Source organism: Peromyscus californicus, unplaced genomic scaffold (assembly GCF_007827085.1).
Source record: "Peromyscus californicus insignis strain IS unplaced genomic scaffold, ASM782708v3 Scaffold_7__1_contigs__length_154581171, whole genome shotgun sequence".
NCBI lineage: Eukaryota > Metazoa > Chordata > Mammalia > Rodentia > Cricetidae > Peromyscus > Peromyscus californicus.
The window spans coordinates 118,464,707-118,491,507 of NW_026294595.1; the positions used below are offsets into that span (position 1 = coordinate 118,464,707).

At 46.7% G+C, this 26,801-nt stretch overlaps 1 protein-coding gene and 1 pseudogene across 3 annotated transcripts in view; one reads left to right on the forward strand and one right to left on the reverse strand.

Moving 5' to 3' along the window:
* Nucleotides 1-247: 247 nt before the first annotated feature.
* Bfsp1 (beaded filament structural protein 1) overlaps nt 248-26,801 on the reverse strand; it is an 86,066-nt gene continuing 59,512 nt past the window's right edge. For 2 of the 3 annotated variants that reach the window (XM_052726651.1, XM_052726649.1), the window contains exons 3-8: nt 22,697-22,792; nt 20,215-20,307; nt 13,847-13,954; nt 4,587-4,807; nt 2,674-2,759; nt 248-1,348 (exon numbers count right to left, since the gene is read on the reverse strand). In XM_052726651.1, the coding sequence (XP_052582611.1) occupies nt 390-1,348; nt 2,674-2,759; nt 4,587-4,807; nt 13,847-13,954; nt 20,215-20,307; nt 22,697-22,792 (1,563 nt within the window). In that variant the 3' untranslated portion in view covers nt 248-389. The remainder of the gene's footprint in view (nt 1,349-2,673; nt 2,760-4,586; nt 4,808-13,846; nt 13,955-20,214; nt 20,308-22,696; nt 22,793-26,801) is intronic. The other variant, XM_052726650.1, reaches the window with a different exon arrangement.
* LOC128102671 (60S ribosomal protein L37a-like) lies at nt 8,132-8,725 on the forward strand (annotated as a pseudogene).

Below are 26,801 nucleotides of genomic sequence, written 5' to 3' on the forward strand. Positions count from 1 at the left end.
AATGGCTCAGTGGTTAAGAGCACTGACTGTTCTGCCAGAGGACCCAGGTTCAATTCCCAGCACCCGTATGGCAGCTCACAACTGTCTGTAGCTCTAGTTCCAGGGAATCCAATGCTCTCATACAGACACACATGCAGGCAAAACACCAATGCAAATAAAATAAAAATAGATATTTAAAAAAGAGAGAGAGCATCCTTGTTCTCAGCACGGCTGACCCAAGGCCTTACTAATTAGACAAGGGATATGGTGCAAGCAAAATAAAAGCATTTTAATGAAGGTCATTGGCAATGCCAGATAGGTCAACTATGATCTAATCCAAACAGGAACCCATCTCGAGGCACTTCTTCCACACTGGTCCCAGACACTTCCTTCCTTCGAGCCCTGGCATTTTAAGAGCCCTTCTCTCCCAGTTTCTTGTCGGCCTTTGTCTTCCCAATCACAGTCTCCACAATTACAGAGGTTTCTTCGTATGTCTGGATACTCTCTGTTGAAATCTTCTCAATAGATTCCACCACCTCTACCTTCTTAAAAGCTAAGGCCTTAGAAGGGCTTTTTGCTGGCAGGCTACTGCTCTTACTACTGGGCCCCTCCGGTCCATCCTGATTGGACCCAGACGTTTGTGAATGGGATGTAGATGGTCCATCAGGACCAGGTATGATCACGGGACAGGGTCTCCTGGGCCCCTCATCTTCCTTCTGGCCATCATCATCTTTTTCTTCCAGGTCTTTTGGTTCCTTGGCCCCTATCCCATTCTTATCTGTAACCTGCTGATGGTTTGAATGGTCACCTTCCCTGCCCTGGGGAGCCCCCTGTCCATTCTCCACAGGTGGCATGGGCTGCCCAGGAGAGGGCTCCACGTGGCCATCATGATGCATAGAGTCTTCCTCAATGGAAACCACCACCCCACCTCTAGCTGGGATGGAGGAGGAGTAGAACTCAGGGTCCACAAAACTGGCATCCCCTGTGACCAGTATATGTCGTCCTTTGGTGAAGAGGTCAGGGGGAGGCTCTGGCACAGGCTCTTTGGGGCCGCTCACTCTCTCTTTGATCACTTTACACAGCTTCCCAAAGGCTTTGCTTATCTGGCCCCCATCTGGTACATCCTCGGGACCCCCTTCTTGTGTTGGACTTACTTCCTGTCCACCCCTTGGTCCCAGCTGAGAATCACTCTCTGCTTGAAGCTCCGCCTGCGCTGCGTTTGGCTCTTGCAGAGTTTTTAATTGCGCGTCTTCCAGAGTTGCATCCCCCTTGTCTTGAGCTATAATCTCCTTCCTTTTCGGAAGGCTCTTGGGGAGGACCTTTTGTCTTGGTTTAGCTGCTGTGATATCCTGCACAGCCCTGGTGAGATCTAATGAAAAGCACACAGGCAGTAAGCCAACACATGTGTCAATGAGAGGGAATGACGACATCCACTGAAAAACATGACAGCTGTACTGAAGGGGAGTGTCCAGCCATAGGCTGAACCAAAAACGATGGGGAAAGAGCTGTGGATCTCTCATTCATGTTGAGGTCCCAGCTCAACCAGTTGGGAAACTTGGCACGAGTCATATGGTCCCTCTGGATTTCCCCAAAGGGAAGGAAAGGTGCCACTTTTCCTGGCACTCACTGTTCACCCTCAGCTGGAATAACACACAGAGACACCAAGCCGGAACAACTCCAGGCTCAGCTCCATCCCCCTCCTGGACTTACAGCAGGGTACCTGGATCCAGAGTACACAGTGGGAACTCACTCCGCACAGCCAACTCACTAACTCCCTCCAAAGAAGCCCATGGCAAGGCTGCTGGGCCTATGTCAGGTTCTGGCGGCTTCGGGCTTAGAGACAACATCTACCTACAGTGTCCCAACAACCTAACTGTGAAGATCCCTTGATTGCCATTCCCTTCATTTGAGGCTGAGGGAGGAATCAATGCTATCAAATTCAAAAACGGATACACATCTGCATTTCTTCTGCAGCTGAATGTCTCATGTTGAGGTTGGCACTCCTGGGTGGGCTATCCCCTACGAACTTTTCTCTTTATAACTTCTTGGCTCAGTTACATATTCTATTCAAGGGAGCATATCAAAGAGAAAGGGGAGGCAATCTCCCTCATATGAAAGCAATTTCTGGACTTGGGAGGTAGCTCAGTCTATAAAATACTTGTTGCACGTGCATAAGGACCTGAGTTCGATTCCCAGAACCCATGAGAGGAGAAAAAAAAAGAGAGAGAGAGGTGTGGTGGTGTGATCCAGTGCTAGGAGACAGAGGCAGGAGAATGAGGGGTGGGCAGATGGTTTAGTAGGCAAGTTCCAGGCCAATAAGAGACAATGTCTAAATAAATAAAGATGGTGTGTGCCATTAATTCCAGCACTCAGAAGGCAGAGGCAAGCAGATCTCCATAGAGTATGATGCCAACCTGGTCTACATTGCAAGTTCCAAGTCAGCCAGAGCTACATAGTGAGCTATATATGTCACAAAAACAAAGCAAAACAAAGCAGAGTGAGTGTCACCTAAGGAACAATGCACATGCACAACCATGGGCACCTGCACACACATACACACACAGAATTTCCAGATGGGTTGGAAGGGAGCATGAATGGCAAGCAGGACGAAAATCACTTGCTTTTGCCCAAACAGAAGAAGAAAGCAGAGGAAGCCATGGTTGGAAAGAGGAGGCCAGGCTTGAGGAGCATTACCTTTCACGCTGGATCCAAGGCTGAGAGAGGCCCCATGGCTCGGGCCGATCAGAGAGATGGGAGTCTCCATGAAAACAGAGCTCAACCTGGCAGAAAAAAACAGAAAGAATGTGGCACCATCTATAAGTCATCAAAACAAACAGAGTGAGGGACAAAACAAAGTCTTGAATCCTGAGCAAAAATGGAAAAATGTAAAGAGAGAGAAAGAGAGGCAAATGAGAAAGGAGAGAGAGACAGAGACAGAGACAGAGAGAGACAGAGAGCTTTCTCTAGATGAAAGTGTGCGTAAATTGAACATCACAAACTGTTAACCACATAGACATTTACACACTGGCCAAGGACACCGAAGATGTTCTTATTTCTTTAAGCTCAAGTCACCAACTATGAAAAGGCCAAGGGCACTGTACAGTGACTACTTAGACTCTAAAGCACCATTTCTTCATCAGATGGAGTCTGTGGGCTTTCATTTTTCAATTAAAGAGTAGCCAATCCAGGCTGAGATACTTAGGGCCAACAAGATATTCTATATAGGATGCACAGTATACAGGATACATATATATTTAGGATATTGTATCACATATATGTAGTATATGTGATAGATAGGCCATAATACATAGAATATAGGACCAAAAGTAATAGCTAGGATAAATAATACCTAACATTTCAAAGTAACATATAATATGTAAATATAAAACTGTCTTAAGAAATTGAGGGAATGGCCGGGTGGTGGTGGCGCACGCCTTTAATCCCAGCACTCGGGAGGCAGAGCCAGGCGGATCTCTGTGAGTTCGAGGCCAGCCTGGACTACCAAGTGAGTTCCAGGAAAGGCGCAAAGCTACACAGAGAAACCCTGTCTCAAAAAACCAAAAAAAAAAAAAAAAAAAAAAAAAAGAAAGAAATTGAGGGAAGATGTAAGAAATTACTAAGTCTAGGTAGAGTGCTCAGTAGTTGCTCATTCCATACTGTAACATTTTTATCTTTTTTTAATCTACTTCAAAATTGATATTAACAACTCAACCAAAGGAGTACACCATTGACTTTTTGGGATGCCCTTTCCCTAACACAAAAACTATGAAAAGGACACTAAGTGCCGCTCTCCAGTTCTTTTCACAGGTGTGCTAAAGCATTCACAGAAACCGAAGTGTAACGTGGAGTGACCCCAGGACACATGGCTCTTGCTCGAGAGAGAGAATAGACAAAAGCTTGCTTTTCCTGCCGAGTGTCTGTGCCCGGCACACACAGCAAACTAGAGCACCGGGAGCAGGAGGAGCGCTGTTGTGAGGTGCTTGGAAAATGACTTCTAGTCTCATTCAACCTAAATCCAAACAAACTGGGAGGGCTGATGTTGAAGAGCCACAACTCCATCCCTGACCTGTTCTCTGGAGCTTATCTATAGATGGCTATCAGCAGCGCCTAGCTAGAGAGAGAGGAACTCTCCAGCAGTAAGTGGGGTTATCACAGTTCTGTTATGGAGGAGACCTGCACTGGTCCTCCCAGACAGCAATCCCAAGGGTAGCAGTTATCAGCAATAGCAGCAGCTCTAACCCCTTCTCAGTGTCATGCAGCGGAGGAGGCACAAACCCATGATCTCAGCCGCTAGGCCATCAGCTCCCAGGGGCACAAAGCAGACCCCTAAATGCGGCTGTTTCTGGTCAACCTACTCAAAATATGAGGCATCCCTGCAACCATTCCCACCATCCCTCCCGTGCTCTCTGCCCCAATCTCCTCCAGTGCTCTGTCACACTCCCTCTGCTCCAGAGTCATGCATCTTCAAATCGGGGGGGGGGGGGGGGGGGGGGTGAGTTTCCTTGCCCGCCACATCACCAGCCACTCCAACTGTGAACTCCACAGAAACCTGTAGAACGAGGACGTAGACAGGCCAGGGAGCCAGGCATACAGATACATGAGCACACCTGTTGCCTTCGATCTCAATGATCCGATGATACCGGTCTAGCTCACTCCTCAGGGTCTGCTGGGCCACAGCCAGCTGCCTGCAGTCATAGGACGACCTCTCCAGAGACCGCTCGGCCTCCTCTATCTCCTTCCGTAGGTTTTCGATCTGCTCGTTGTAAAGCTGTATCTCGTCATCGTAACACTCGTGAGCGTGTTTAATGGCTTGTTCGAGGGCTGTTGTCTGTGGGCAAACACAAACTGCATGAAACTCGTCACATCGTCTCCCCAAGACCGATGAAAGTTAGCGTGGGGGCTGGCAAGATGGCTCAGTGAGAACGAGTGCCCGCTGGGCAAGCAAGAGGACCTGAGTTCGGATCTCCAGCATCCACGAAAAAGCCAGGCATGGCCCTACATGCTGGGAAGCTCAGTGTCAGAGGATGAGACACAGGAAGATCCTAGGAGCGGGCTTGCTGGCTAGCCAGCCTACTTGAAGCGGTGAGTTTCAGGGTCAGTGAGAGACCCTGTCTCAAAAAATAAGATCAAGAGTGGTAGAGAAAGATACTTGACATCCTTTCCTGGCTCCTCTGTGCATGCCCACAGGCACATGCATAACACACACACACACACACACACACACACACACACACACACACACCCTACAAATGTAAATTAAGTTTTTAAAGATGCGGTGGGAATGCCGGAGAAGGTCGTTTTACATTACTTTCAGAGCTTCTGGGGGTGTGAAAGTCTGTATATGAACTCAGTGATAAACTTACTATATGCAATAAGACTCTTAAAATCTCATCTCAAGAAGAAAAAGATTTGGCATGCATGGGCCTTAAAAAAATGAAACAGGACTCCTGCTTCTACCAAGAGCAACACTTCTCACACTGCTCCATGTGTCAGAGCTGGCAGGCATGGGCAGACAGGGATTCTGACTCTAGGGGTGGAGCTAACAAACTACATCTCTAACTGGCTCCCATGGGATGCTCAGGGTCACGGTTCATGAATCATGCTTGACGTTACAGAGGGCTAGACAGACATCTATATCCAACTCCAGGCTTGTGCACTTCAAGGTGTTCCCTGTATCCAAGCATAGGTGTGCACCCTGGACAGCCTGGTGATAATCATTGCCAAGACAATTGGACTTTTCCATCAGGGGTAATATTTGGAAACTTAGCTTAGAAAGGTGTCTGGGAAAATATTCATTGCCTCAGAAGGATGGATGGATAAGGGAGCAAGTACATGGATTGAACCATTTTATAAATGTGTATGTGTGGCTAAGGAAGGATATTTTTATGTATGTGTATCATGTATGGTGTTGTAAGGCGTGTGTAAGTATGTGTGGTGTGAAGATGTTTGATATGTGTGTGGTGTACTGTGTGTGACATTTGTATGTGTGTATGGGTGTATGTGTGAGGAGTATGTACATGTGTCTATATGTATATGTTGTGTATGTAATGTATGTGGGTGTATGGTGTGTGTTCATGTGTGATGTGTGTAATATGTGTGGTGTGTATGTATGATATGTGTGATGTGTGTATGTGGGGGGGGTATGTATGTTATATGTGTATATGTGGGGGGTGGTATGGGGTGTGGTGTATGTACTGAGTGTGTGGCTGTGTGGACCCATGGACATATGCTGAGGCCAAAACAGAACGGCAGACGTCTTCCTCCATCATTCTCTACCTTATTATCTTGAAAAATGTCTCACTAAACCAGAAGCTTTGGTGAGGCAGCTAACTAGCAAGCTTTTGAGACCTGCCTGCCTCCACCCTGCAATAGAGATAGCGTGGAACCAGTACTGAAGCCAGCTCAGGAGAGCCCATCATGTGCCTTGTCCCCTGGGACTTCAGAGAGGGGTATCTCCAAAACAGTGAAGTGGAGGCAGGCTCCAGACTACTACGAGGGCATGCCAGTGAGGGCCTGGGGCTACCACGCTGAAGCAGTGGCCTTCTGGAATGTACATGGAGAAGCTGAGAGAGGCCTGTCTTCAGAGAAATGAAACCAATGAGGGAAGATAAGCAGAGATGTAGGAGCCTGTACCACAAGAAGAGGAAGGAGGGAGACGGGGAGCTGGCACCTTGGATCCAGGTTCCTGGTCCCTGCTGCATACCTGCTCTCATACCTGCATACCTATAAGCTTCCTGTTACAACCAGTTCCTTGGAGGGGGCGGGGAGACCTCTTTGGGCATGGCTTCCCTGTCTAGAGTGGGAATCCTGATTTGTAAGAAAGTTCTTAGCATAGTAATGGATCAGCTCACCAAGTTCATTACAGCCTCATCAGGGAGGAGCTGCTTTTATGCCCTTTGCTACAGATGTGGAAACTGAGGCATACCAGCAAAGTGACTTTCCCATCAACACTACAGCAAGATGCAAACCCAACCGGGTAGGGTGTGAGACATGTCCTGAAACTGGTCTCCCTATTCCATCCTCCTCCAGGCTACAGGTGAGCAGTGGGCAGCAGGTGTGCACAGAAAGAGGGGGAGAAAGGGAGTTTCCCATCCAGGGCCCTGGTACATTGCCATCTATCACCAGCTATCCTCACAGAATACACACTGGACTCCCTGTGACCACATGCAGAGATTTCCTTTAGAAGTCTCTGTGTTTTCATTCAGAAAATTTCTAAACTATAAGCCCCAGAGCAAAGGGTTGTCACAAGAATGACGTTGGAGACTCGGAAAATCCTCTACCATCTCCTACCCTACAGAACAAGTACAATCTCTCTTTATAATTTATGATTTGATGGTTTGCTATTTTTGTTTTGGTGGTGGATAGTTTGCTGGTTGGTTGTTCATTTGAAGAAGTATACATGTTTTAGAGGCTCTGTCCTCAGGTGGCATGACGTCCATGACATGTGTCTAAGCCACCTTCCAGTCTTAAACAGGCAGCTAAGACTCCATGGGATTCTTCTGACTCCTACATCCAGCTTCCCTGGTGTCCAAGGATGTGACATCTGTTTATGAATCTAGACTTCTGTCTATACCAATGTGGCTTTTATAACTCAATAACACAAACAATGCATCAGAATGGCTGAGGCTAAGGGGAGCCGCTTAGCATGCACATCTCTGCACTATGCTGGGAATAGTCATCACTCATCCGGCTATCAGAGAATGAGACCCAGAATCAGGCAGGTGATTCCATGTCTGGCATGGAATGACCAGCTGCACCTCAAACACCTGTCCCTGGCACTGAAAAAGGAAAGATTGCCAGAAAGAAATTATTCCTAAAAGGCAGGTGCCACAGGAGGAGTCGGAAGAAAGGAGGAGTGGCCAGGAGGGGCACATCAAAGGCCCAGAGAGAGGGGCGGGTGGAGCATGAGCCACGTGGAATCCTGTGCTTTACACTGGGAATGAGGTGAATGCTTTCTCTGCTTGGAGCGTTAGATGGTCTGTCTCTTTCTATCTCTTCACAGAGCAGCACAGGGCAGCAGCAGCCCACGCAGGAGCCGGACAACACGCCCCATCTGTGGCAGTGAACTCCAGCCTCAGCCCTCTTAGGACCAGAATGTCCTTGGGTGTAAGACCTTTATTTAAAAGGAGGATCAGCCCTAGATCATGATGGCATGGCTTAATGCACCCAGAAGGTCACAACTGTCGGTAAATGAGGGGCCAGCTATGGTGCCTCCCTCCAGAAAAGGGTGAAGAAAATTGAAATCAGGCAGCACACCAAGTACACATGTTCCTTCTGCAACCAAACCAAGATGAAGAGATGGGCCACAGGCATCTGGCACTGGGGGAAAACAATGACAGGCAGGGCCTGGACCTACAACACCACTCAGCTGTCAGAGTCAAGTCAGCCATCAGAGGACAGAGGGAACCAAAAGACCGATAGCAACATTACTCTTTGAGACATCTAACAATAAATGGGCTAGTTTGTGTAATAATGATATTAATAATACAGCCAGTAAGATGGCTTTGTGGGTAAATGTGCTTGTTACCAAGCCTGACAACCTGAGTTTGAGCCCCAGGACCCACATGATAAAAGAAAATCAGCCGGGCAGCAGTGGCTCACACCTTTAATCCCAGCACTCGGGAGGCAGAGCCAGGTGAATCTCTGTGAGTTCAAGGCCAGCCTGGTCTACAGAGCGAGATCCAGGACAGGCACCAAAACTACACAGAGAAACTCTGTCTCAAAAAACCAAAAACAAAAAAAGAAAGAAAGGAAGGAAGGAAGGAAGGAAGGAAGGAAGGAAGGAAGGAAGGAAGGAAGGAAGAAAGAAAGAAAGACAACTCCGAGAGTTGTCCTTTAAATTCCACACATGCATGAATGCACACACACACACACACACACACACACACACACACACACACACACACACACACACATACACACATACACACACACACACACACACACACACACACACACACACACACACACACACACACACACACACATGCACACATGCACAAAACCAGCAAATAAATGTGGTGTTTCATTTCATTTTGTTGGGAAAAGCAGAAACCTGTGTTCTGCATTGATTGAACGCTGACTTCCGAATCTCACCACTAGATGGTGATGAGAACCTTAATGAAAACAGAGGCCTGGGTGTGTCCCGCATTAAAACTGTTTTCAGGTCCCCTCAAGACACTGAATTGCCTGTCATTCCTCCTCTGCCTGGAAGAAGTGACATCTCCAGGGACTTGGACATCTTGAAGGAGGGGTCTCCCCAGCTCCGATCTCAGGCTCTGTTCTTTGATGCTGGCTCTAGAGTCTCTCAAATGCCTGTGGAGTCGACTGGAGAACTTGTTAAAACAGGGATTGCCAGGCCATGGCTGGTCTGGATGTACTCATGAGCTTGCATTTCTGACAAGTTCCCAGATACTGCTGATGCTGCTGGGCCAGGGACCTTACCCTGAACACCCCAACTGTGGAACATTCTGGAAGCATCAAAAACCCTAACCAGAGATAGAACTATCTGCCGCAGCTCTGCCAAATGCCCTGTCCCCAGTCCTAGCCTTGCCTTGGCTAAAAGGCTATGCAACCAAATCTCCTTAGAGGTCAGCTACTGTGGAAGTACAAAGGCTCTTATATTAGCAAAACTCACAGTGACCATTTTTAATGACACTGTAGAGGGCACAAGCCTGGAACTCACAAGATCAGTCACAGAATGTTCTGCTCTACCCCACCCCATTCCCCACACCCAGCACACCCCTCAGACCTCCAGTGACTCGTATTTATGCCCTCGGTTCTCAAAACATGGCTCCTGAACCAGGACCATCAATATCACCTGAAACTTGCAAATTCATGATACACACCCACCTGGTGTCTATCAGAAACTACTGTTTTCAATTAGATCTAATTAGACAAGCTCATGGTCTCTGTGAACTTTGTCCCCTAGTGTTAAACCACGAATATGCTACATGGCAACAGACTTTGTCAGTGTTAAGGTTCTTAATTAATCTTTCTTAAAAAGTAAGGTATTTAATTAATCCTAACCACATAAGCCCATACAAGAGGAAGGAGGCAGATTAGGGAAGTTGGAGCCAGAGGATCAGACACTGGAGGACTTTGTGCACAGCTGCTGACCTTGAAGATGGCACAGCCTTGGGCCAAGGAATGCACAGACAGCCTCTACGACCAAACCAGCAAGGAAACGGGGTCCTCCCTACTACAGCCTGGCAGGAGTGGCGTCTACCAACAACATGAATGATGAACCACACTGGAAGCAAGTTCTCCCATGAGATCCTCCAGCTGGGACCCAAGGGACCCACTCCTTTACTTCATCCTGGGAGACCCAGACCAGAGAGACCAACCACGCTTGCCTCTCCGTCTGCCTTCCAGAACAGTGAGAACAACCGCAAGAGTCCCTTCACGCACCTGGGTTGTGGCAACTTGTGAAGGCAGCAAACCTGGGTTTCATTAGACCCACGGCTGTATTCTGATACTGAATACAGTCAGCCCTCGTATCCGAGGAGTTCACATCCACAGACTTGACCAATTTGAGATTGAAAATATTTTTGTGTCTCTGCTGAATATATACAGCCATTTTTTGTCGTTATTCCCTAAATAACAAAAGATAAAACTACTGATACCCCACTCACACTCTATTGGGTGGTGTAAGTTTCTAGAGTTGAGTTCAAGCACATGGGAGAATTGCACAGGTTGTATACAAACACCAAAACACTTCAGAGACTTGAGCATGCATGAGTTTCAGGATCTGTGGGGATGTGAAGATTAATCCCCTTGGATACCGACAAGCGGATGTACAAGCACTTGCAGACCATCTCAGGCCTGTGTTGGTCCACTTTACTGCAGTGTGAAAGCAGGGTGAGAGGCCATGCTTCTCGTTTTGCACTTTGCCCTCTTGCAGAGAGAGCTGTGACAGCAAACCAGAGCTGAGTCACTATGAGAGGACACAGCAGACATCTATAGGATGCTGTGCTGTTAGCCCAGGATGTGCAATAGATAGGTGGGCCATAGGAAACCCATTTTCACCTCAGGCTATTTCAACTCGCCATGGAGTCATCAAAACATGACCCCTCAAGTCAATGATAGGTGTATAGCACATGGAATCATTTGGTAATTTTTGACAACTATCTTCACATAATTGGCTTACTTTTAACACTTAACACAATATATGTATTAATTTTCTGAGTAGGAGTCCACAAGCCTCACCAGACTACCAAAGTCCACAGGGAGAGAGGAGGACCTAAATGAGAATGTGAGAGCCTGTCTTAGACACAGAGATAAACCTGTGAGTCTCAGTAGTGGCAGAAGGTGAGAACAGGGTGTGATCTGGAAGTTCTACCTCATGTTCAAAAAAGTAGGCTAATCCTGTTATTTCAAACCCAGTGAATTGTAACTAACAATTTGGAAACCATGGGTTTCTGGGGCCATGTCAGGCCCGCACCTGCTTCCTGAGTCATACATACCACACATATACAATACATTTATTCCACATGCATGCACATATATCCTACATAGATACATCACAGACTCCACATACATATCACATTTTTATAGCCAACAAAAACATTGTATTGCACAAAGAAAGAAAAACATTCTTTTTGCCCCCGAACTAGGATTTTTCCATATCAGGCTAGGCTTTTCATCTTGTTGGTATCTAGGGCTGTGGTTTTCAACTCTGTCACCCTGACCATGGAAAGGGACATAGTTCACACCATAAGACACATCACATGTGTGTATTTGAGCAAATGCATATGTAGTCGAATATATACAGATACATTTAAGACAATGGTTTCCCTAAATAAACTCTACACTTTTAACTCCCATGCATTCTGTTCCTTCTTATTCTCAGTTCCATGTTGTTGCTTTCTTCCTTCTTTATACCAGTCAGTTTTACTGAATTCATTTTTATACCCAATGAGTTGCAATTAACAGTTTGAAAACCAGTCTCCAGAACTATGATTGAGCCTATACCCACTTCCTCAGTCACATGTAAAGCACACACAATACACACATCCCACATGCATGTACATATGCCCTATATAGATATATCACACACTTCATAAAAAAATGCACATGCCACACTATACCTGACATCTCACATACACATATATACAGACGTCAAACACCGTGCCACATGAACACACCACACACACCCTTCACATTACACACATATGCAATACACATACCACACACACTTTACAATATACTCTACACACTTACACAGCAAATACACTCACATCATACATACTCACATATTACACACAGACCCTATATACACATATACCACACATAGCATATATACATCCCACACATACCCACACACAATACACCTATTCTCTACATAAACATTTCTTTGTCTCTCCCTTCTCCCCTCCCTGCTTCTCTCCTCCCCTTTCTCTCTCCTTTCAGGTCCTCAGAGGAAATCACAGTCAGTCACCAAGAAGTATCTAGTCCCTGAGCCGTGGTTATGTCCTGAGAAGAATGTATTTTAGATCATGACTCAATTTCTCCCCTGTGATCTTCAGCTCAGGGACCACCACTGTCTCTGGCTGCTTTCCAGTGGCCCCTGGAAATGCTGCTCCATGAGAGCTTTGTGAGAAGCCCGGCAGGGATGGGAAACAGGATGTCGGAGACTGAGATACAATGGGAATCCAGGAAAAGTTTTCCATTTTTCCTGATGCCATGAGCAGAAAGGGCCTGAGTGACATGCCAATCCAGATGTCCTAGGTTGTACAGTCAGAATTTTAGATCTTATTCTCTTTTGTTCCTTGGGTGTACTTGCCTACTAAATGCTAATTGATTGGTTTGACACATGTGGTTCCCACTTCCTCCCCAGCAGGAAGTGCAGCATTTAAACCTGACATTCCCCACCACTGTGCCCATCCGTATAGAAACAAGAAAGAAGCATGAAGGAATCAAGACTGTGAACCATAAAAGCCACAACTAAAAAGAAACAGACATGTGAGCCTCATGCTAGCAGATAGCTAATGAGAGGCAAACACTGCTACAAACCACCCACCTACCACCATGTGGGCATTCCTCTTGAAACACCTCCAATTTCAAAGGAGAGACCATCCGGAGAGAAGAAAGAGGAAGGCCCAGATTTGAGTGAATGTGGAATTAAAACCCTCATATATGTCTGTCTCTAACAGGCTTGACATAGGCAAAGCGATCCCCATGAAATGGGTTATTGCCCTTGGCAGGGAAGGGTATGACTCGATGGAAACAAGAGGGGAACTACCATGAGACTAGGTGTCCATATGTCTCTATCTTCATTTTCCCAGGACTCTCCTTAGCTAAGCGCTAAAACTCGCATCCTGGGAAGCCTCGGCCCAGGGCAAAGCAAAGCGTTTTGTCACCTGCTCAGAATGTGACAGTGAGGGCACACAGGTGCTGGGGAATGTCTTTCTGTTTGCTGTGAATATGTGTTGCTCCCACTGGCTAATAAATAAAGCTGTCTTGACCTATGGCAAGGCAGTTTAGAGGCAGGCAGGAAATCCAACCAGAGATACCGAAAGGAGGAAGGGAAGACGCAGTCGCCACCCAAGGAGCAGCAAGATGCCAGCAGACCAGTAACACTATGGCCACGTGGCAACATACAGATTAATAGAAATGGGTTAAGTTATAAGAGCTAGCTAGCAAGAAGCTTGAGCCATAGGCCATACAGTTTGTAATTAATATAAATCTCTGAGTGATTATTTTATAAGTGGCTGCAGGATAGGGGCAGGGGGAGAGATGGGACTGGAGAAACCTGGCTACCCCCGGGTGTGTTGAGTCTGTAACAATCGCAGAAATGGATACCTATGCCTGCATGTTCCATTTCAATAAAATGTGTAGAAGATCCTGATAAGGATGTGGAACATACCTGGGCCTGCAGCTCAGCTTTCTGTGCCTGCAGATGGGTGAGCGCCTCCTTGCCCTCCTCCAACTGGCTCCGCAGGGCAGCCACCTCCCGTTCTGTCAGCAGCTTCTCCTGCATGAGGAGCTCAGATTCAGATTCACACGAGAAGAAATGCAAAGGGCAGAGTCGGGCCCCTTGTTTGTATCCCCCAAGTGCACGTGCCAACGCCCGATTTGACAAGGCGTTACTGAGTGGGAACCTTTGGAAGGTGATTAGGGTCAGATGAAGTCATGAATGTGGAGTGTACCTCAAATTGCTAAATGGTCTTATAATAATAATAATAATAATAATAATAATAATAATAATAATAAAACAGAGCCAGATATTGGGGTAAATGCTGAATGATCAGAGAGGCAAAGGAACAAGCCACTGCCATGTCTCACCTCGCCAACTCCACAAATCCTCTGACTGAATGCTCTGAGTCCTCAGCCGAAAGCTCTCCAGCCAAAAAGCTTCAGCTGGAAAGGTTTATAGTTCCTGTTTCCTCACGCCTTATATACCTTTCTTTGCCCAGTCATCACTTTCTTCCTAGTGCTGGGATTAATGGCATGTGTGCTTCCCAAATACTGATAGCAAAGACATGAGATCTCAAGTGCTGGGATTAAGGTGTGTGCCACCACTACCTGGCTCTGTTTCTCTCCTAGACTGAGTCAATCTCATGCAATCCAGAGTGGCTTTGAACTCACAGAGATCCAGACAGATCTCTGCCTTCCAAGTGCTAGGATTAAAGGTGTGTGCCACCACAGCCTGGCCTCTATGTTTAGTCTAGTGGCTTGTTCTTTTCTCTGATCTTCAGGCAAAGTTTATTAGGGTACACAATGTATCACCACAGTGGAGCTCCATTAGGAGCTCGAGAAAAGGAAGAGTTAACAGGAGGCTCACCCTCCCACCCACCACCATGTAGGCACACAGTGAGGGAGAGCCTGTGACAGGTGCCAACTCTGCTGGCAACTTATCTTGGAGTTCCAGCCTCCAGAGCTGTGGGCAATAAACTAAGGGGTCCTGTGACAACAGCCCAAGCTGACTCAAACAGGCCCATGGTGGCCACTATCTGAACCATTAACTACTCAAGAGTAAAGCTCAGACAACAAAGATCTGGAGACCCAAGTATAGACCTCTTTGTGCCACAGACTGGCTAGCCAGACAGACATTTGACTTTCAAAGCCTCCGTTTTCCTTTTTGTGAAAAGAAAACTGTGGAATGCAGATGCTCATTTGGCTCTGGATTCTGTGTCTATGAAGATGAAAATCATTTTGTGCTCTGAGCCATGAACTATGCACCAGTACCAGGCAGGAGTCACCTGACCCCAAAAGGTGGTAGGGAAGCAGGGCCCTGCTGAGGCCTCTGCACTGACCTATGGATGATCAATGAGGCAGAGTCTGGGAGGAAGCCCCTTCCAACCTGTCCACAATCTGTCCTGACTTGCTTCTCTACTTATTCGAAAACACCAGTGATTCACAAAGGCTGACTGTTCAGGAACCCTGCCTTCAACACAGAGGACACTTCTTCAACACCCCATAAACTCAAAGCTGAGTCTATACTAAGTGTTCACGCCACATCCAGAAGGCAGCCCCCGCTCACAGACACCTCCCAAGGGGCTGCTATGTGTAGATATCAAAGGTTCACATGCTGAAGGCTTGTTTACTAACCTATGGAGCTACGGAGAGTGGTGAAACCTGTAGAAGGAGCCCTAGCGGGAAGAAGTTAGGTGGAGGGTATGGTACCCTTGAAGGAGATACTGGTCCCAGGTCCCCTTTCTCTCTTCTCCTTCCGCTCCTGCCATGAAGTACTGTATTGCCACAGGCTCAAAGCAAGAGGGCCCACTAACCACAGACTGAAACCCTTAAGGCCTGGCCCACTTCCCCTAGCTAGGCTCCACCCCCTAAAGGTTCCATAAGCTCCTGTCTTAGTGAGGGTTTCTATTGCTGTGAAGAGACACCATGACCACAGCAACACTTATAAAGGAAAGCATTTAATTGGGACTCGCTTACAGTTCAGAGGTTCAGTCCTTTATCATCAAGGTGGGACACGGCAGTGTGCAGGCAGACATGGTGCTGGAGAAGGAGCTGAGAGTTCTACATCTTGCAGGCAACAGGAAGTGATCTGTCTCACTCTGAATAGCTTGAGCATAAGAGACCTCAAAGCCTGCCCCCACAATGACACATTTCCTCCAACAAGGCCACATCTACTTCAACAAGGCCACACCTCCTAATAGTGCCACTCCCTGTGAGATTATGGAGGCAAATTACATTCAAACTACCACAGCTCCCAAAAGAAAGCTACCAACTAGGGACCAAGCATTCAAGCACATGAGTCTGTAAGAGACATTTCATGTTCAAACCCTAACAATGTTCATTTGTGCAAAGGTAACTTCCACAAATTTCCAGGAAAAAAAAGGAAGAGTCAATGAAACAAACCTGCAAGTATCTACCTAACAAGTGTCTCCCTAACTAGCCAGTCTACCTAACTAACCAGTGTCTACCTAACTAACCAGTGTCTACCTAACTAACCAGTGTCTACCTAACTAACCAGTGTATCCCTAACTAGCCAGTCTACCTAACTAGCCAGTGTCTATCTAACTAGACAGTCTACCTAACTAGACAGTCTACCTAACTAACCAGTGTCTCCCTAACTAGCCAGTGTCTATCTAACTAATAAGTGTCTACCTAACTAACCAGTGTCTACCTAACTAGCCAGTGTCTATCTAATAAGTGTCTACCTAACTAACCAGTGTCTATCTAACTAATAAGTATCTACCTAACTAACCAGTGTCTACCTAACTAGCCAGTGTCTATCTAACTAATAAGTGTCTACCTAACTAACCAGTGTCTACCTAACTAGCCAGTGTCTATCTAACTAATAAGTGTCTACCTAACTAACCAGTGTCTACCTAACTAGCCAGTGTCTATCTAACTAACCAGTGTCTACCTAACTAACCAGTGTCTACCTAACTAGCTAGTATCTACCTAACTAACCAGTGTCTACCTAACTAGCCAGTGTCTACCTAACTAGCCAGTATCTACCTAACTAACCAGTGTCTACCTAACTAGCCAGTGTCTATCTAACTAACCATTGTCTACCTAACTAACCAGTGTCTACCTAACTAACCAGTGTCTGCTGTGGGATGTTCTGTATGTTGAATGTGCTGCTCCAATTGGTTAATAAATAAAACACTGATTGGCCAGTAGCCAGGCAGGAAGTATAGGCATGACAACGAGAGAGGAGAATTTGGGGAAGTGGAAGGCTGAGGCAGAGAGACGCTGCCAGCCATCATGATGAGAAGCAACATGTTAAGATACCAGTAAGCCACGAGCCACGTGGCAACTTATAGAATAGAAATGGGCAAATTTAAGATATAAGAACAGTTAGCAAGAAGCCTGCCATGGCCATACAGTTTATAAGTAATATAAGTCTCTGTGTGTTTACATGGTTGGGTCTGAGCGGCTTCGGGACTGGCGGGTGAGAGAGATTTGTCCTGACCGTGGGCCAGACGGGACCAGGAAAACTTAATCTACAAGTGTCTACCTAACTAGCCAATGTCTACCTAACTAGCCACTCTACCTAACTAACCAGTGTCTACCTAACTAGCCAGTGTCTACCTAACTAACCAGTGTCTACCTAACTAGCCAGTGTCTACCTAACTAACCAGTGTCTGCCTAACTAGCTAGTGTCTACCTAACTAACTAACCAGTGTGCAGAACTCTTAAGCTAAGAGTCACAAAGAACAAGCTGCTTTCTGAATCTGTGCCTCCCTGTCTTTCCTGTGCGAAGGTGGATACCACTGACGACAATAAGTATCCCCTGCACTAACATCAACAGCCAATAGCTCTTAGGAAGGTTAGGCCCCATGAGTTCCACCCCCTCCATGTCTGTGTTGACCAGCACAGCCTTGTGCAGACCCTATGCAGGTAATGAGGGATGTTGTAAGCTCATGAGTGTGACAGCCATTATTAAAGGCATTGGGGTAGGGGGTCTTTCAGCCTTGAGGTTTTTGGTCTGTTTGGTTTTTTAAATAAGTTAAAATTAAACCACTTAAAGCATATGGCAAGCCTATCGCTCTGGTTCTGCAGTCTGTCTGCCCTCTGTGTGCCCCAAAGAGCACAGTTCTGCTCTGAGGAGTCCAGTCATTGGCTTGGGACACAGCTTGAGCACACTTCTAGGAAACTACAAAGGCACCAGGGCTAAGAATCACTGTCTTAGGTCATCCTTGAAAAACAAAACCAACAACAAAAATCCCTACCAGAATCTGATCAATCAGTCCACCAAACTTCTGCCAGCCTACCCAACAAACCACCGAGGAAAGGACATGGTGGCATTTTATTTCTTTCATCATATTTGGTGCCAAGAACCAAACCCAGGCCTTGAACATCCAAGGCACACCCTCAATCACTGAGCTGCACATCCAGCCCACATTTTAATTTCAATTTGCATCCCTTTGTCTGTGCTTACATATAAAAAATGCCCACCATCCTGCCAAGCAGCTAGAGAACCACTAAAAAGGAAATGGGAGTTTTAGACTGACAACAGGATTTCACATCTCACACATGCCATAGGCTCACACAGTCAGGAACAGAGATGACCCTTGCAAGTGTATTCATTAGTGTCCTGAAGTTTGTTTTATGACCAAACTGCTAAAGGGAATAAGAAAACAAACAGCCTACTACTGTTTGTATGTCCCCCGAATGAATCCCAACAAAGCAGAGTTGAGAGCTGGGGCCTAGTTGAAGGTTCTCTGTCCTCAGGAATGGACCTGTGCCTCTAAGAACAAGCTCATAGGAGTGGCTTCTCCCTCTTCTGTTCTTCTGACAGTGAGGACTAGGAACCTGTCCCTTTTTTTCCTTTCCACCTGCCACCAACTAAGGTAGCCTGAGATAGCTCCTAACCAGAAGCCAGTGCTTTGATCTTGGATTTCCCAGACTTCGGAATGTGAGAAACTAACCTCTGTACTTTATAAATTATTCAGCCTGTGGCACCGTACTATAGCAACACAAACAGGCTTTCACACCTCCCTACTATAGGAATGGGCAAAAAAGGTGAACAGATACCTCAACAAAGAAGATCCATGAATAGTAAATTAACACATACGATGATGCTTAACATCATTAGTTACTGGAGGATGCAAATATGCAAATTCAAACCACATCCTGACTCACTACATACCTAGCAGAGAAATAAAACAAGGACCAAAGCAATGGTTGACAGCTAGCATCGGCAGGAACACAAAACAGGAATCCATTCATAACTAGAGGGAGTGTAACAATGGCCCGGTACAACAGGAATTCATTCATAACTAGAGGGAGTGCAACAATGGCCCGGTACAACAGGAATGTGGTCTGTGCCCTCTGAGCATCCATACTGGATTTTAATTCCTTCTTAAAAGCCTTGAGAAGATGGAAGCACATGCCTATCATCCCAACACTCAGGAGGCCGAGGCAAGAAGACGGCAAGTTCCAGGCTAGCTGGAATTACAGAGCAAGAGTGTCTCAAAAGAAAAAAGGGAAAGTTTGTCGAGACTATGAAGGGGCCGTTAGAAAGTAATTAGGGTTGGATAAGATCATCGGGGTCCAGTTCCCTTGATGAATCCTGCTAGCTTTATGAGAAGAGAAAATTCAAAGGACACACAGACACACGGACCCACTGACACGGGACCTGTTGCCTTGTAGTGCTCTGCACTACCTCTGGACACTGACAGCCAAAACACTGTAACTAGATGAAAGCCCCTTGACCCTGAATCTCCAGAACCATCCGTCAAAGCAATCCTCTTTTTTTTTTTTTTTTTTTTTTTTTTTTGGTTTTTTGAGACAGGGTTTCTCTGTATAGCTTTGTGCCTTTCCTGGAACTCACTCTGTAGCCCAGGCTGGCCTCGAACTCACAAAGATCCACCTGCCTCTGCCTCCCAAGTGCTGGGATTAAAGGCATGCGCCACCACCGCCCGGCTCCTCTCTTCTTTCTAGCCTGCTCAGTCTACTATTGTGTCATCGGCAAGAGAAAAGAGACTAATACAGCACACAATTTTGAATACCATGTTTAAAGTATGCAAGAGAGAATAGACCACACTTCCTAGGAGAAAATACCTAACATAATGTTAAAGGACATAGCTTATGTCCTCTGAAATCTATCAGCATTTACAGTTGGAACAAGGAATGTAAGAATAACCCTCAAACCTGAACATCACTCAGAAGTAGGCAGGGGATAACTTACTGTAGCTCTAGCAGTCTGACCCAGTGTTTGTCCCTGAACCTCTGAGAAGGTCAACTCGGTCCACAAGTGTGTGAGTAAAGACTCCCCCAGGACCGGACAGCTTTCCCTGCAGCCATGGCTCCAATTCTTACCTCCCGCATCCCACTAGTAACCAGGGACACTTGAGGAGCAGTCTGGATGATCTGCTGCAGGATGCTAATGTAGGTCTGGATTTCCAGAAGATTCTGTTGCAGAGGGAAAGAATTTTCATTACAAGTCGGGCTGCCTGAATCCTTCCCTCCCGTCCTAAGGGAGCCCAGGAATGAGCGCCTTCACAGCTGTGGTCATACTGGGAACAACAAAAAGATCAGCTGCAGCTGCCAGGGAGGGCACCATGGAGTGGGCATTCCACAGCTTCAGGAGAGCAACAGGGCAGAGGAGTAAACTGAGGCTTGCTTTATTTTGCCATTTCCTTTCAGTTACCTTCACACATTGCCACTGGCTTCACAAAGCCCTGGATGTTAAGTGCACCAGAAGGGAAGAGACCAAACCAGGGCAGGCAGCTACAGAGGACTCTGACAGCACAGGACAGTGTTTCACTGAGGGGGCAGCTTTAACCAGCCATGCTGAGACTAAATGAATGTGTGTGTTCTCAGGCTGGCTTTGAGGTCCCCTAGAACGGGAGTCCCTTTATGAAACAGGGCTAACTGTCTGCAGGGAAGCCTGGTGACCTCTACCAGCCAATGCGCCTTCCCCAGCTATGATCAATGACTGATCACACAGCCCCTCTACAGAAAACAGCCTTGACCAACCACTGCCCAACTTGTCCAGAAAGCTACATGGACCCCAGCCCATGTGTGAAACAGACCAACTTCTGGCCTCCAGATGAGACCAATGCTCCCTTCTCTCTCCCTACAGCCCTCCTCTAATTTAACTGAGGTCCCTGGGTCACCATCTCAGGCTCTGCTCATAGGAGCTGACTTGAGCCCCTCCAAACCAGGCTGGGGTCCAACAGCTAATAAATGGGAGCTTCAAATAAAAATAAAAATAAAAATAAAATAAATAAATAAATAAACAAACGGAAGCTTCCCACCCTCCTAATTATTGTTCTGAATGCCGTCAGAGTATTCTGGGCTGCTTTGAGACTGCCCCCAGGCCTTGCTGTCAGGATAAATACAAGGAAGCTGCAAGGTGTGGAGGAGGAAGCAGGTGAGGGCCAGGTGAGAGGTTGGAAGGATCTCTTTCTGTGCAGAGTGCAAAGCACACAGGGCGGGGTGGAGGGGAGGAAGAGGAGGGAACACAAGGATTGCTGGGCCCTAGAAGTGTTTCCCAGAGAAAGATCTGGGTGTGGACAGCTGAATTAATGAAACAGGGCCATGTGGCTAACACGACAGGGAAGTGACAGGGGCAGGAGACTGGCCAAGCAGGGGTTGCCATTTATTGCATCCCTGTGGGCATAGAGTGCATGCTGCTGAGACTCTCATCCAAGTCCTGCTACCCAGACAAGAGGAGCCCAGGGAGTTTTCATACAGACGCCCGTCAGCCGCTGGATGAGGCCGCTCCAGGGGTATGGAGGTCCCCCAATATTTCCTATGAGACAGAACAGCTTTCAACTGCTACAGTAAGGTCCTCGGCAAAGAGGTGCAGATACCGTATCAGTGAAATGAGGACCCTAAAAAAAATGAACCCCACAGAAGGAAAGTTTCTCCAAGAAATTCCAGCCTAGTGAGAACAGATAGGGGTCCTAAGGCCAATTAAGAAATTGCCCATCCACCTTGGGAAAAGGGTCCTCACAGCCATAGCAACGTGCTGCTAAATCTACACAGGTCCATTTCCTGGGTTTTGTTTCCTCTTTTCTACAAAATAACAAGGGAGATGGAAGGAAACTATGAATTCTGCCCTCAACTGTAAATAACCCCTTCCTATCTCCAGGTTTCATCTGGTTAAGTCAAGGGACAACAGACCTAAGATTCGGGTTACAATGTGGGCCATCAGAAGGAACCCAGAGCCCAGGGAGAGTCGGCATTCCCTCTCCATTTAACCCATGGTTAACCCACACAGTGGCACCGGGATGCCACTCAAAGTTAGAAAATAGCAAGCAGCCTAGAAAGGCCAGGCTGCTCACTCACGATCACACAGTGCTAGGATTTGATTTTCCAGGGTGCCAAGGCCTCCAGCATCACACCCATGAGAGTCTGATCGGGAAGGGGAAAGGTCAGGACACTCTGAAAGAGGGGGCTCCTAAATAAAGGTGTCAGCTAGTGGCCTCCTCGAAGGCAGAGCTAAGGGCTGTAACACAATACCAAAAAAAAACAACCCACACTCTCCCGTTCTGCATTTTTCTGAAATGAAAGTTGCCTGCTTACAGCTCGAGATACAGCTGTCTAAATAATTTTGTAGATTACAATGTGAAGTACAGACACCGAAACCTAACCTCACAATCCCCACATAACTTGGCATTGCCCACTGATGTTCTCTATACACCTCCGGCAGGGTGAGTGCTGTCCAGTGGCCGGCTCATGCCAGTTCAGGGGAATGTAATCACAGGTTGCTCGGTCTAGCACCCTCCTGTTCAGCCAAACCCAGACTGGGTTTTCTAGGAGAGGGGGCTTCCTTCCCACATGGGCTGCTCACCTTTTTGTACCTGTCCTTGGCCACACTGATATCTGCCTGCAGAAACTGTGCTTCCAACTGAAGGTGCAGGTTCCGCAATAAGGCTTCGTCAGCTTTCTGCAACGAAAAGAGCCGCGTCAGGGTCGCAGGAGCCCTTAGGTGTACCGTGAACCAATGTGCGAACACAGGGACGACATGGGGATTTACTAAAACACAGAGTCTTGTTCGTGTGTGTGTGTGTGTGTGTGTGTGTGTGTGTGTGTGTGTGTGTGTGCAGATTCGAGGTGTGCACATGTGCAAGGTCAGAAGACAACTCTCAGGAGTTGATTCTCTCCCTCCACCATGGGTTCCTGGGATCCTACTCAGGTCATCAGTCACATACAGCAAGTGTTTCTACCCCACTGAGCCATCTTGCCAGCCCTAGAGGCTGCATTCTAAACAAAACACCAAGCTAGTCATTGGGCCTAGTTGAAAACAACAGTTCTCATGACTCGGTGATTTTGCATCCAAGAGGACATTTGACATCTAGAGACAGTTATTATTGTCAGTATTGGAGTGGTAGAGGCCAGAAGACCGCTGTAAGTATCCTACAATACACAAACAGCCCTCCGCTTCCTACCACACTCACATAACAAAGAATATTATAGCCTAAACGTCCACAGTGCCAGGCTTGAGGAATCTTATCTAGAAAAAGCCAAGAGTTTATAACTAGTCACATAACAAATAACGCTAAAATTTACAGAATATCTATATTTGTTCTGTATCTTGCCATTAGTAACTTGAGTTTTAAGACCAAACCTATATTATATAAAGGTAGAAAGTAAGAACTGGCTCCTCAAAGTTGTCTTCTGAGCTACACACACACACACACCATGGCATGTACCCCCACCCCCACCTCATATCATACACACACATACACACACACACACATACACACACACACATACACACACACCATGGCATGTACCCCCACCCCCACCTCATATCATACATACACATACACACACACACACACACACACACACACACACACACACACACACATACACACCATAGCATGTACCCCAACCCCCACCTCACATCACACACACACACACACACCATGAAGGAGTGTCATACAAAGACACAGAGCCAATTTCTTGGATCTTTTCTACCTTCCCTCTGTCCCTTTCCAGCCTATAAAGATAGGGTGGGGTGGACAAGATTTACTGATGTTCACTTTTTCCAAACATGACCCTATATTTGATCCATAATTACTGGAGCTGAGGGAGAATCAGAAATGGGATTCCAAGCACCCTTTGCTCCTTGTGTTATTGCTAAGAGAGATCAAACACTCAGAATCTGTGATATATTGTGTATCAAATAAAATTTGCCTGAGGATCAGAGGACAGAACAAGCCACTAGATTAAACATAGAGGCCAGGCAGTGGTGGCACACACCTTTAATCCTAGCGCTTGGGAGGCAGAGCTCTGTCTAACTCTCGGTGAGTTCAAAGCCACCCTGGACTACATGAGATTGATTCAGTCTAGGAGAGAAACAGAGCCAGGCAGTGGTGGCACACACCTTGAATCCCAGCACTTGAGATCTCATGCCTTTGCTACCAGTATTTGGGAAGCACACACACCATTAATCCCAGCATTAGGAAGGAAGAGAAAAGGCTGGGCAGAGAAAGGCATATAAGGCATGAGGAGACAGGAACTAGAGCTTTTTTGGCTGAGGACAAAGGCCCCCCTTTCAGCTGAGAACTCAGAGGCTTTCAGTCAGAGGATTCCTGGTGATAGGATCTCACCTTCCATTTGGCCTGAGGATTCGGTAGTGGTAAGAAGTTTCTCTAGTGACTTGTTCCTTTGCCTCTCTGATCTTTCAGCATTTATCTCAATATCTGGGTCTGGGTTTTTTAATTATAAGACCATTTAGGATTCATGGAACAAGAATCTTAGCGATGGACGAGACCTTGGAGAACATTGGTCTGCTCGCATTTTTTTTAAAGCCACTGGTACCTTCCTTCAAGTAAAATATACCACAGAAGCCACTGTATAAGATCAAAGCAAAGAAGCTTGCTTATTTTGGGATGGGGGTGGAGACGGACCTTATACATGATTAGCACATTGGATCATCTTCCTGCAGATCATAAAAGGCCACAGACAGCCCATCTGTCCAGCAGCTCTAGTCCCCTAGTGGCCCTTCAACCAAATCCATGGAACTTAGGGCTCGAGCAAGTGTAGTTCAAAGCCTAAAGTCTTCTTTTGTGCGGGCACTTGGACCAGGCTGATCAATGGGTCCCCTCCATTGTTAATGGAAACTAAGAGATGATAACAGGACTGGAACCTGCCGAGTGGAGAGCCCATCCTACAAGACACCTACCAGCCTTCCACATCTCCCCTTGGGGATCATGCCAGGACCAACATTAGCTCCCACAAAGCACTATCTCAAAGCCACCTGTGGTGATAATAAAAATGCAACTCTTGTCTTTAAAATAGGAGTTAGTCAGATGGTTCTGTAAGCACATGTCTTGCTTGGAAGACAATCATGCCATATACTGCCCCAAAAATCCCAGAGGTGAGTCGGCGCTTTGGAACTGTGCAGTTGCTGATATGATGAGAATTTGTTTTGGAAGCATGTTCTTTTATTTGTGCCAGAGAGCAGAAATGTGTAGACGCTTGTGTTTTCATTATGCCTGAGATGCTGTCAGCTGAATTTCCAAACGCTGCAGCAACAGAAGCATCTAGATGTTTCAGAATCAACTGCCTGTGTCAACTGTCTAATTTGGGAAAATAATCCAACCCTGATATTGTGTGTGCTCAAAACAGAGTAGATGGTTCACAAAACAGATCACAGTACCTGAGAGCTAGCTAGAAATGCAAATACTCTCGAGAATTCCAACACCCCTGCCAGGTGCTGAGGACACATGGTGAAGTTCCAGAGCCACCCGTCCACGAGGTCTGCGTGGTCCAGGATAATTACAGCCCCACCCCCACCGTGCTGGGGATAGAAGCCAGGAGTTTGCACATGCTATGAAAGCCCTTTACTACTCAGATACATCCCAACCCTCACAGCCATTTTTGAGAAAGGAACCAGAGAGATCATTAAAGTTCAAGGCACCCTTGACAATCATCCTTGACAACTTTTCCCCAGGAATTCTAGGCTTCTGTCAAAACCCAGCTGCTAAAGAATGGAGATCCAAGTTCATTAAAAACACTGGCAAGCTGGGATTTAATTTTAAAAACACTTTTCTTCCAACCCTGAATATCAAAACATCTTTCCAAAACTGTGCATCTGCCTGAAGGAAGCTCTGGGTGAGCTGAGACTCTGCTCTCTCCCTCTGCTCCCCTTTCCTGCAAGCCTCTCCACACTCCACCCTCCTCCCTAATGCCTCCCTTCCCAGGCCCCTCCTCTCCTCTTCTCTGGAGTGAGGAATTCTTGGACACAGCAGCTGGTAAGCCTGAAGGTGGTCGTTTCATGTTCCATCTTTTCTGCCCCGGACCCCGGGATGTCCTGCTCTTTCCCACCGGGGACTTCAGAGGCACGTGAACTGCATGCACATGAGCCCCTTTGGATGTTTTTCATTGTTTTTAGGTAAACACATGTACCTAGAAGCTACATCAGTCTAAATTGTTGTTAATTTTAAAGAAAGGGGAGCGTTAAGCTTTAAAGTTCACTCCTAGGAGCCAGCCATCCAGCTGATAAGCAAACTCGGGAACTACTGGCAGCCAGACATCTTCCAAGTACATACATGTGGCCGTGAGTTTCGGAGGCTGTACAAGTCTGAATGTTTATTTAAGAGTCACCTGTGGTTCTCACTCCATCAAAAGGCTGAGCATGTGACTGACACTGGCCGTACTGTTTAGCTGTTATGTTGAGGGGTCTAGTTCCCTTCAAAGAGGGTAACAAAGAGCGGCTTGCTTTGGCATATGTGATTAAGAACCAAAAATGACCTGTTCTGGATGTCTACTGCATGGGCAACGTGACAATCTAGCAGGTGTGTGAATCAATGTCTTCCCACAGCCACACCCAAGGGTGAATCCCTCCTGCAAGTGACACTATCAGAACTGGCCCTGAGACTAAGTGGAGAGGCAAAAGTTGATTTGACTCAGCAAACGTCCCCAGACTTGTTAATCAAAATCTC